The sequence below is a fragment of the Schistocerca piceifrons genome, chromosome 3, assembly GCF_021461385.2.
Source record: "Schistocerca piceifrons isolate TAMUIC-IGC-003096 chromosome 3, iqSchPice1.1, whole genome shotgun sequence".
NCBI lineage: Eukaryota > Metazoa > Arthropoda > Insecta > Orthoptera > Acrididae > Schistocerca > Schistocerca piceifrons.
Window position 1 is genome coordinate 725,931,455 of NC_060140.1, and position 13,162 is coordinate 725,944,616.

Here is a 13,162-nt window from a genome sequence, read left to right on the forward strand (position 1 = left end):
CACAAAATTGGCAACAACTGCAAGCAGGACTTTTAAATGCAGCTGAAACTGTAGCACCGCAAACAAGAACACGTAAACACCCATGGTGGACAGATGAGTGTGACCAGCTGATAAATCTCAGACAACAGGCGTGGAAAAATTGGTTGTGCAACAAAAATCTAAAGACCCTGGAAGATCTCAAAGATACCAGGAAAACAGTCACAAAAGCAATACGAACAGTCCGTAAACAACACGAAGACAAAAAATTGCAAGACATAGAAAATGATTTCAAGAAAAACAATTCCCGAAATTGCTACAGAGTATTCAAACAAAAATTAACAAAGTACTCTCCTCCATCACTCCAGTTCAAAAATGACCATGGAGAAATTGCTCATACCAACACCGAAAGTTGTGAAATTCTTGCAAAATACCTTTCTAAATTACTGAATTGTGAAAAGCCTACAGAAAAATTTGAGTTCCATCGTACACAACGAAACCCAGACTCAAAGCCACCAAGTTTACAAGAGATTAAAGAGATAATTCTGTGGTGTCACCGCCAGACACCACACTTGCTAGGTGGTAGCCTTTTAAATCGGCCGCGGTCCGCTAGTATACGACGGACCCGCGTGTCGCCACTGTCAGTAATTGCAGACCGAGCGCCACCACACGGCAGGTCTAGAGAGACTTACTGAACACCTGTAGTGGCGGCTTTATTTCGGAAACAGGTGTGTGTGGTAGGTGAATCCACACCGAGAAGGGGTCACCAGAGGCAAATCATCGAGAACTTCCCATTTAGTAGTGTCTGCAAGAGCATAGAGAGAGTTGACTACTGTTCCACTCTGAATTTTTTATAAGCCCCATTTCAGGACACATCAATTTTTATCAACAGCTGTTGTCTTGATTCTCAGGGTCCCATAGCCGTTGTGTGGTAATAAGAGAAATGTATGGTCTGTATTAGGGGACAGGTAGTGGAAACCAATTTCTAATGTAGAATGTAATTACTATTAACGTGTTGGCGAGAGAGACAAATCAGGGATTATTTCAGCTAACAAATGATTCGCCGCAACAGCCGTCATTCCCATCGGAACACAGCACTTTTTGAGGCTTGGTATTTTTAGTGTGATTTATACCATGCTTACGATCTAGGATCTGAACCTAAAATCCCTATGCCAGACAGCGATCCACAGCTACGACGCACAGCGGTCGCTGAGCGGTGCTTAGATTTTACGGTTATAGAGGACTGGCTGCCCTCCGCAGAACCTAACACAAGAACAGCGGGATCGCCAGACAAGTTCCCAAGCAACGAAAACTGAGCTTCCTGGTGTGCTCGAACACAGGAGTAATGTGGGGTTTCTAGTATGACATGGAGGCGTGGAGAACAGCCCTTTGGAGAGCAATTAAAAGATGCGAAATGAGTAATGTCAAGTTATCGACGTATTGCGTATCTACTTCCGTTGTTTTCTTAGTTGCAACATAGAAACATATTCCTGAGGGAGTTACAAGACATTATAAATCACACTGACATTGCACAAGCCGATAACTTGAAACAGGTTCCATTATATACTGCAATGTGCATATATATAGTTTCCATGGACGTAGTCGCCGCTTGATACGTTCCTGTAAACATTGGTAAGGCAAGTGTTGTGCCTCATGCAATGGATGTTTAGTAGTTACTATGATAAATTTCCATATTCTAATGATGACAGTACAAAGGAGTTGGCACTCATAACGTTTCAGATCGAAAGACCAGGGATATGTATTTGTTTGAGACAACTTTCTATCAGCAGTATCTGTGTCAAAAGCGGGTGATAACACCTACGAGTGACAAAGAACGCTTCTGCGTTAAATGTAGCCACTTGAATTTGCGGTGACTCCTACTTCCTGGCGTCGCATTTCACACCCAATGAATACTATTCGTCGACATTGATACTTGTACGATTGAATTGCGCTGGTATGAAATGTCGTGGTGAAACAATTAATTGTTCACACGGGAGGCTTCAGACCGACACATTGTTTCTTCTTTCCTGTATCTAGATGCTTACTTCCGTAAGTACCCGTTATTGTTTACCTACTTTCCTTAAAGTAAAGGAAAATGACGTTGTTTTAGTGGTCAAGGCTTGGATTGACAGTTTTCGAGGCAACTGATTTATTTAAATATGATATTAGCGTGAGTGAGTGACGTCGAGGAATGGACACAAGAAGGCAGAAAGGAATATATACACGGTGTCTGAAAGTCTTTGCGACAAAAGTGCAGTGGTGATAGATCACGTAGTGGAGAACAGTTTCTGTTAGAGAGAACACTTATTGCGTATAGGAGAGTCCTCTGCAAGACCTGAAAGCGGGTAGACCGAGCTTCTGAAATACCTTTCTCTGCTTAGAGACAGCTAAGCTGTTTAGTGGGTCCTGATACTTTTACGAAATATCGGCCTATCAGGACCGACGAACTCAATATAATGACGCTAGTGTCGCTGGGAAGCATCAGAAAACGTTTTGTCCCACACAAATGTTGGTCTCCAAGACGCGATCTATCATCTCCAGGAAACTATCGCAAAAACTTTGCGATACCATTTTTGTGCAGAGAGTAACGGGTGTAAGCGCACTAATATTTGTATTGGTTACTCAGTTTGGTGAAATGAGTGCTTGCGTCACTTGCATACTAATAATAATAGCAGTTACTGGTAGCATGTTTTTACGCTGGGTACCACATGCGGCAACCCCTTAATGCTTATTTTTCCCTGGACAGCAGGTCAGGTGTTGAAATGAGGGCACGTGTATGCATAACTGTTATTCTGTACTGAGAGTGATAGTCCATCCTGTGGTGCAGTTACAATCGTGGAGAAAACTTGCGCTAATGAAGCATGCGACATGTTTGAGGAAAAACTGTTTGACACAGAGAAGAAGCAGCCAACACACTGATTCGAGTACATATTAAGGTACAACACTTACACACATGAACACATAGACATACCAGGTGAAAAACCTGGAACTGCCTGTGTATTTATGTATTCCAATGTTCTCTGAGTCCATCTCCTGCTCCCTCCTCTTTCCGTCTCCCAATTACCCCTCTCTCTGTATGTTTCTCTCCTGTCCTGTGTCTGCCCATCTCGTTCTTCCCCCTTCTACATCCATCACCACGTTAGCACCTCACTCCCAATATGATGGTCGTGGGTTCTATTCGCACAGTACTTATTTCCATATAGTACTTGATACATATACCAAGTTTGGTTGAAATCGATCAGATAAGCATACATTCTACATCTCCTGCTGACATAAGAGTATATTGCACACATATACTACGTCTGATTCTCCCCTGTTTTACACCATACGACTCCAGAGAGGATGTGGCTTCATCCTGCATCACGTTACACGTTGACAAAATTATTGGCTCGCTACAGTACTCACTTTCGCGGATCTGATTGACACACTGAATCACACGAAAAACACACAAATTGGACTCGACTCTTTTAACTGTATTTGGTAGCCTTGGAGGCCTTCTCCAAGCCAACCAAATACAGGGAATAAATAAAAAACATGCCGTTTACGAATATTTTTACGTCATATCTAGTGGCAGTGGGCAGTCTTGCTCCCACACTATTTCTTGGACATTTGAAGCCCTATGTACCTTACAGATTGCTCCACGTGATCCTGAGTTATGCTTTAGTGTCACTTTCCCTTCATAGCAAATCGTGTGGGATGTAGGTGGCTCTTAACCCCTCAGTGCTTCTTTCCATGTAGTTAGTACTAGTAAGCCGCCGATTTTCTAAAGAATCCAATTCCCCTCTATAAAACAGTTTACGATTGCTTTAGAAAAGAAATAATGTGTTAAATATTTGACGTTAAGCATCAGAGCGAGAAACAGTTTAGAAAGGGTTTGAAATTATTTTTGAAGTTTGTTGGATGTCTCTACGTGCTCTCATTCTCGGATACTGAATTGGGATAGTCTTGGTAATTTGGGCTCCGTCTTAATAAAACGTAGTTTCTCACGATTCCCGGTGGGATTATAGGAAACCATTAGTATTGAATTGAATGGAAGGATTATAAATGACAAGACATGGGTAGCAAATGTATTTAATAATCATTTCTTAAACATAGTAGAAACCACAGGAACCAACAGTTCAAGAGAAAGATCACAGCACTACGCTGAAGAAGTAACTCTCATAAAATTAAATCATATGAATGTACTACCAACTTATACTTCTGAAATTAAGAGGCTCAAACATTCTCTCAATAATGAAAGCTCTTCTGGTGTTGATGGAGTTTCCAATAGAGTACTACAGGTTTGTTCCCATATAATGAGTCCGATATTGTCCGAAATATTTAATGCATCACAAACTCAAGCTATTTTTGCAGGGAGACTAAAATATGCCGTTGTTAAACCCCTCTCAAAGAAAGGTGATAAGAGAGACGTCAGTAGCTACCAAACTATTTCACTGCTGACATCATTTCCAAACCTTTTGAGAATGTGATGTATTCTAGAATAGTATCTTACCTTGGCAACACTAATATCCTCAGCAAATCACAGTTTGGGTTTCAAAGGGGTTGTTCTACTGAGAATGACATTTACATGTTCACACACCAGATATTACAAGCATTAAATAACAAAATAGCTCCGATAGGTATTTTCTGTGATCTATCAAAGGAATTTGATTGTGTGAATCATAGCATACTCCTAGATACATTGAAGTTTTATTGGATTGATGGTATAGCCAACCAATGGTTCATGTCATACCTAACCAAAACAATGAAGAAAGTTGTACATAGTAGTAATTCAGCCAAAAGAATCCAGGGACATAACTCTGACTGGGGGAAATCACATATGGGGTTCCCCAAGGCTCAATCTGTTTCTCATATATGTAAATGATGTACCATCTAATGCACAATAAGCAGAATTAGTTCTTTTTGCAGATGACACCAGTATTGTAATCACTCCCAGTATACATACAGTAATGGAAGAAATTGTGAACAAAGTCCTCAAAAGTATCATTGACTGGTTTTCTGCTAATGGTCTCACCCTGAATTTTACATAGACATATAATCTTAAGTTCTGCACCTCTAGGGGTACTGCACCAGTGATAAGTGTAACACACGTTGATGAAATACTACGTAGGGTAGAAACTTCTAAATTCCTAGGTGTCCATATTGACTAAAATTTAAATTGGAAAAAACACATTTTGGAACTCCTGCAACAACAAAGTTCATCTACGTTTGCACTTAGAATCATAGCAAATTTTGGAGAGAGGGAAATCAGTAAGTTGTCATATTTTGTTTATTTTCATTCAGTAATATCACATGGAATAATGTTCTGGGGTAACTCATCTTTAAGAAAGGAGGTCTTTACTGCCGAAAAACGTGCTGTAAGAACAATATGTGGTGCTCACCCTCGATCATCTTGTAGACATCTGTTTAAGGAGTTTGGAATTTTGACTATAGCTTCACAGTGTATTTATTGTCTCATGAAGTTTGTTGTAAATAATCCACAACAGTTCTATAGGAACAATGAGGTATATAATTACAATGCTAGAAGGAAAAATGTCATTCATTACTCAACATTAAGGTGTTCTTTAGCACAGAAAGGGGTACACAACGCTGCAAGGAAAGTTTTTGACCAACTTCCCAGTGATATAAAATGTCTAACAGACAACCAGGTAAAATTTGAAAATAAATTGAAAAGGTTTCTTCTTGACAACTCCTTCTATTCTGTAGAAGAATTTCTATGTTTGTAATGTGGAAAAGGTGGTGGGTAGGAATTGCTAACTCAATCTTTCTATATTGTTTTTCATTTCGGGGAAAAAAGTGTATGATGATGTTTAGAGTAGAAATAGGTGTACAAATTAATTTGCAATATGAATGTAAAACGACTCGTTCCCCATCATGACGATTTATCGTACCAAATGATCCATGGAACATGAAAGTAACAAACTAGGTAAATAAATCAATGTTTATGACGTCATATCTGTAAACCATATGTCATACAATGGTACAGTTTTAAGGCATGAACAGCGTAAATGTGTAAGGGTAGACGTTTTTCCTCTGATCATTTTGCTTCCAAAGCACGGCAAATCAATCTTCAGTATGCTATACTGACCACTCCAAATTACATGAAGGCCATGAGAAGTGGGCCTACAATGACCTTGGCATGTAAATGTATGGTGAGGGTTTCAGGAACGCCATCATTGGTAGCTTCTTTATTCACGAATCTGCAGTTCCCAGCAGATAACCTACCACTGTTACTGAAAGACATTCCATTGTATCTAAGGCAATTCAGATGGTACCTACACGACGAATGTCCCCCTTCACCACCCCTATAACAGAAGAGATAATTACATTCCTTAACAGAACAGTCGGAACTGGCTGGATCGGTCGTTCGGTTATGAAAACTAGATTTAACACCTGCGGACTTCTACTGACATAGGAAGTTGAAACGTGAGATCAGTGAAACATCGACGTCTCTCGAAGACAGAAAATGCCGTGATGTGACAAGTGTTATCGTTTCGCCGGAATCGCTATGGAATATTTATTAGTGCTAAAGATCGAAATTTTGATTGCATGATGTGGGTGTCATAATAATAAACACGCGAAGCGTGTTGGAGATATGTGTTTGCTTTCATCTAGTACAGCAGTGGCAGCTCTTCTCTTGAAGGAGAGACAGTGGTTTGCTGCGCCATTCTCTTATTAGTGTTCGATCAAGGTCCTCACTTGTTATAATGCTGGAGTTTTCTTCGAAGACTCTTTGTACTTTCTTCGAGATAGTTATAGTTCCATAAAAAAGAAAGTTGGTGGGACAATTTGTCAGATACAAACGCTAACAATAACTTGCATGCGTCAAAAAATATGCCACATTTCCCGCAGTAGCTTAGCGAGAAACAAAAGACAATACATTTACTCGGAAAACTATCGCTGGCACTTGTCAAAGGAACATTTGTCAAGACTGCTTCACGTTATCTGCAATGAACACTACAATGAGTGCATAGCGTCCGCCTGCACACAGACACGGAAGTCAACAACAAATATTCTATGCGTGCCCCTAGAACTGATGTCAATATATCACACCTACAGAGGTCTGTATTCCTCGTTTCCATCTAGATAATTTAAAAAATATGCCCCAACAGGTACGAGATGAGGCCTCACGCGTCGACGTTTGCAATGCTGGTGGTGCTGCCGGTCGTGGATGGTGACGCTGACCACAAGTCAAACCACGTCCTGAGGCACGGTGGTCATGTCAGAGCTGCTCACTGGACCGGCAAGACGTCCCCAGTGACGAGGGGTAAGAGCGCTTGCGAAGAGCCGCTGCTGGTCACTATCAAGGCCACCAAATGGATCGAGTTCGACTTCGGAGACGATGGAACGCTGGAGAAGGAAATGATAGCCAAAGGACTCTACGATCCTAGAATGGTCGGCGAGTATGACTTGACAAGTAAGAGTCCCAGATAAAAACAGAATTATCATATTTCTAATCTTTACGTATTTGTTATCGCATGGTGCTGATCGCCGGCCGGAGTGGCCGAGCGGTTCTAGGCGCTTCAGTCTGGAACCACGCGACCGCTACGGTCGCAGGTTCGAATCCTGCCTCGGGCATGGATGTTTGTAATGTCCTTAGGTTAGTTATGTTTATATAGTTCTAAGTTCTAGGGACTCATGACTTCAGATGTTAAGTCCCATGTTGCTCAGAGCCATTTGAACCATTTTATGGTGCTGATCATGTCCACGCAGGTGAAAAAATACTTAAAATCAGTAACTTACCTAAAAAGTGTAGTATAGTAAGGGCATTAAAAGGAGGATATCGATAATGACGACTGTGAGATATGATTAGTTAGGTTTAGAAATACGATTACAGTTCATGTGAACAACTACAGATTGAGCTTGTAATTATAGTGAAGGTAAATTTTCCGTTTCTTTGAATGAGTACCATGTTTGCTGCACCAATCATAGGAGGTGCGTTATTCAGAATATGATGTATTGCAAACTGAGATATGGCATGTATGTTGCAAAACGTATCAGTGAGTCACAACTGGTACCAGTCAACATATCTAAATACCTGTGCATAATAGTTTGTGAGGATATAAAATTAATTGATCTTATAAACTTTGGTGTAAACAAAGTATGTGGTAGACTGCTGTTCAGTGGCCAGATACTTGAAAAACGGGGTCACTCTAAAAAGAAGATTCCTTACAAAACATTCTTGCAACCCTTCGTAGAATGTTGCTCTAGAGTGTCGGAAGTACGCCAAAGAGAGCCAACAGGCGATGTCGGTCACATAAAATGAAGATTATGTGGAATGGTCGATGGTTTGTTTGAGTTACAGAAGAGTGTAACGAAAATGTTGTAAAACCTGATAAGAAAGATGTTTGAAGACCGACAGAAACTGTATCCTGAATTACTGTTGTTGTTGTGATCTTCAGTCCAAAGACTGGTTTGATGAAGCTCTCCATGCTACTCCAACCTGTGCAAGCCTCTTCACCACTGAGTAACTACTGCAACCTACGCGGTTCTGAAGCGGCTTGTATTCATTTCTTGGTCTCCCTCGATGATATTTACTCCCCACGCTTCCCTCCAGTACTAAATTGGTGATCACTTGATGCCTGGGAATGTGTGCCTCCAACAAATCCCTTCTTCTAGTCAGGTTGTGCCACAAATTGCTCTTCTCCCCAATTCTATTCAGTACCCCCTGATTAGTTATACAATCAACTCACCTAATCTTCAGCATTCTTCTGTGACACCACATTTCAAAACCATCTGTTCTCCTCTTGTCTAAACTGTTGTGATGAAATCGGAATTCTATGCTGCCGTCGGACATGAAATGACAAGTAGATCACTAATGAGATTGACCCACGTTGTGCGCCATAAAATGTAGTGAACTTAGATTTCTTCTTTGCTTTCGGACGTGAAATGACGAGTAGATGATAGCTAATGAGATTGCCCCACGTTAGCAGCCAAAGATTAATTAATATCAATAATTAAAATGAAATCAGGCATAAAGGATACTAAATGAAGGGATTCATGTACGAATGTAAAAGACTGCTTAAATGATCAAGTGATGAAAGAAATGTGTTTATTTCAGTGCTATTTACACAAATCAAAACAAAATTACAAATCTCAGGAACGATTTGACTGAGCGTGGAAGTAGAGTGGGACGAATTGTCTCACCACTGTTCTTTATCACTCACAGTGTTCCGTTGTCGTCGGCAGGCGCTGCATCGGTATGGCGTGTCGTCTCAGAGCTGTATGGCACAAGTTGGCTGCCCTCAGTAGGGAGGCATGGAGAGCATCAGCCCACATTGTAGGCAACCTACATCAGGGGCAAGTACGCATTAAAGGGCAAACCTATTATTCTCTTTTGACTGACAGGTCCTTAGCCAATTGTTCTGCTAAGATTATAACCCACTGGGGATAAACCTTCTCTTCAATTGACAGGCCCTTCACTATCGGTCTGCTAAATGGATTATGGCTCCCTGGGTTAAACTGTTGTTCTGAGAAACCTCCTCTTATCTCTCCCCCTCAGTCTCCTCCTGCAAACTTCTCATAAAAGTTCCAACCCTCCCCACCCCCACTCACTGACACAGATACACTTTCAGGCCTGAGTTATTCGAATAGTCTCCTCTCATTCTATGACTTGGATTGACTACTTAATTAAATTGATGAATCAGTTAACCCCCACCCCTATGGCAAACATTCCCCTTCCCTCCAACTCTTGCCCCCCGCCCCCTCCCACCTGGAAAATGGCAGCTCTGTGCTGCAGAGGAACGGATTTCACAACAGGAAATTCAATCATAAAAGTAGGATATATCGTTTATTTATCAAATTAAATTCACACGGATTGGATCTCACTTTTATTTAGTGGAAGAAGCTCACACCCTGCAACTACATGTTGTAATTACATAATTCCAGTGCTGCAGATTGGGGGTGTCATCTTATTGGAAACTTTTCGTGTGTGCTCACCTTGACATGCAGGGATTGACAAAGCTACTGCACAATGTCCACCATCAGAGGACGTTCCCTCCCTACCACTCATCCCCTCCCCACCCCCCATCCCACCCCTATCCCCCATCCCAGCCCTCGAACAAAAAATTGGTAGGAAAAAGACTCGCTCTGTGGTGTGTGCTGGAGAGGAAGGATCTCATGACAGGAAATTCAAATCAGAGTTAACAATTTATTGATACATCCTCTTTATTTAATCAGTTTTTGTGAGACTGAGATAATAACTGTAACAGACAGTGAGTGGAATCAAGTGCAGTATGCTAGCCTAGGTGTTGGGTCTGCGGCATGTGTGTGTATTGTCAGGGCGCCTCCACAAAGGTCAAAACAGCTCAACTTCCTTACCACAGGTCACGTTACTAAATGCCACTGGCGCATACCAGATATCAGCCTCCTTTGGTCTCATGGTCCCCAAATTTATCATCAAGTGGCCGAATTCTTTTGAATGGCAAATTCCACATTCACTCACTGACATGTCTCTGCGTGAAACAGCGTTTCCAAACACGAATATGGAGGTTTCCATCTATCCTCAGAATACTATACCCCTATGGGCTAATGCTGGAGACAAAGAGAAAGCTGACGCAATTTCGATTGCGTGAAATAACCCATTAATTGTTTAACAACTTACAGGAGTCAAATAGATCGCTTAAGACACTCACTTCTACTGTACAATGATCCTTCTTCATAATAAAACATGTTTTTAACGTTTGAGTATCATAAGCAAAACATAATGCAAATGAAGTAATGAAATTTCAGTCACAAATAGATCGTATGCTAAATATATCCGAGGTCGTGTACGCCCCAATGTTTGTGAACAGAAACACTCTCCTTCACGAATAAACATACCTGGTGAAAACATAAGCCAGACGATCACAAAAACTCACGATCACGAACCGCGACTGCAGGGTAGTCCAATCGACCGCAGGAGCCATGCCCGCCCGTACCAAACGCATGCGTGCACGCAGTACAGTGATAGGATAGAGACAACAGCAATTGATCAGTCTGGAATTTGACGTCGCGATTGAGTTTTTAAAAGTACTATAGATTTCCTAAATACGTCCACTCCGCTACATTCCAAAGGAGGGAGGAATGTTCTACTGCATGATAGAATAGAAACAACAGCAAATACCACTGCAATGTAATGAGAAGCACTAAATGTGTCACACTAAAACCACGACCCAATCCACAGTAGTAGTAGTTGTCATGGCTAGATGTCGCAGATCGCTGTCAGTCGGGAATTGGGCGTCGCTACTAGGTTTTTAAAGTACTATACAATTCCTAAGTTGGTCGTCTCCCCTACATTGAGAAGAAGGAACGCTTTACCGCGTGATAGGATAGAGCCAACAGCAAAAACAACTGCAAGATAGAGTCCAATGCAATGTATTCAGAAGCGCTAGACACAACACACTTAAACCACGACCCAGTACGTAGCAGTAGTGCCTTGGTCAGATGTCAGAGATCACTGAAACACTCACACATCCCGCGCCCTCACCTCCCCGATGCACACACACAGCGCGCCAGTCCACGTGTATATCGCCAGCGCCGACGCTCAGGGAACGAAGAAAACTACAGCATCGTTCGGAGCCGCATTCGTAATTGCGCGTGTATGCCAGAGTGCACGAGGCCCCACCATGGAGGGCATCCGGGAATGATTGGAGAGGTAGGTATTAGGATGTTATCCATACGTCCAGCGTAAACATCCATCTGTCAGAATCTTCTCTCACGCAACACACACACTCATTCCCCTCTCTCGCGCTCACCCAGGACATTAGTCATTTCGACCGCCCTTGCTGCCGTGGGCAAGATCAAACAGGTTGGCGCATTCCTTGTACCCGGCCCTGGCTGAGCTAATTCTTTATTTACGGTGTGCACTGTGAAACAAGCAGCTACAGCTTGGGCATATAAATTGTAAACAATTTCATCCCATCATGTTATTGTGGTCTTCAGTCCAGAGACTGGTTTGATGCAGCTCCCCATGCTCCTCTATCCTGTGCAAGCTTCTTCATCTCCCAGTACGTACTGCAACATACATCCTTCTGAATCTGTTTAGTGTATTCATCTCTTGGTCTCCTTCTGCGGTTTTTACCCTCCACGCTGCCCTCCAATATTAAATTAGTGATCCCTTGATGCCTCAGAATATGAACTACCAACCGATCCCTTCTTCAAGTCAAGATGTGCCACAAATTTCTCTTCTCTGCAATTCTGTTCTATTAGTTATGTGATCTACCCACCTAATCTCCAGCATTCTTCTGTAGCACCACATTTCAAAAGGTTCTATTCTCTTCTTATCTTAACTATTTATCATCCATGTTTCACTTCCATACATGGCTACACTCCATACAAATACTTTCAGAAAAGACTTTCTGACACTTAAATCTATACTCGATGTTAAAAAATTTTCTTCTTCAGAAATGCTTTCCTTGCCATTGCCAGTCTACATTTTATATTCTCTCTGCGTCGACCATCATCAGTTATTTTGCTCCCCAAATAGCAAAACTCCTTAATTACTTTAAGTGTCTCATTTCCTAGTCTAATTCCCTCAGCTTCACCCGACTTAATTCGACTACATTCCATCATCCTCGTTTAGCTTTTGTTGATGTTCATCTTATATCCTCCTTTCAAAACCATGTCCATTCCGTTCAACTGCTCTTCCAAGTCCTTTGTTGTGTCTGATAGAATTACGATGTCATCAGCGAACCACAAAATTTTTATTTCTTCTCCATGGATTTTAATTCCTACTCCAATTTTTTCTTTTATTTCCTTTACTGCTTGCTCAGTATACAGATTGAATGACATCGGGGAGAGGATACAACCCTGTCTCACTCTCTTCCCAACCACTGCTTCCCTTTCATGTCCCTCGACTAAGTCTACAAACGCTAGAAACGTAGGTTTGCCTTTCCTAAGTCGTAGGGTCAGTATTGCCTCACGTATTCCAACATTTCTACGGAATCCAAACTGATCTTCCCCGAGGTCGGGTTCTACCAGTTTTTCCATTCGTCTGTAAAGAATTCGTGTTAGTATTTTGCTGCAGTGGCTTATTAAACTGATAGTTCGGTAATTTTCACATCTGCCAACACCTGCTTTCCTTGGGATTGGAATTATTATATTCTTCTTGAAGTCTGAGGGTATTTCGCCTGTCTCATACATCTTGCTCACTAGATGGTAGAGTTTTGTTAGGACTGGCTCTCCCAAGGTTGTCAGTAGTTCTAAT

General features: G+C 41.7%; 1 protein-coding gene across 1 annotated transcript in view; it reads left to right on the plus strand.

Annotated features, from left to right (window-relative positions):
• Nucleotides 1-13,162, plus strand: part of LOC124789001 (protein yellow-like) — a 67,953-nt gene that overhangs the window by 16,022 nt on the left and 38,769 nt on the right. Inside the window, exon 6 of the mRNA XM_047256288.1 lies at nt 7,089-7,393. Within this exon, the coding sequence (XP_047112244.1) occupies nt 7,089-7,393 (305 nt within the window). The remainder of the gene's footprint in view (nt 1-7,088; nt 7,394-13,162) is intronic.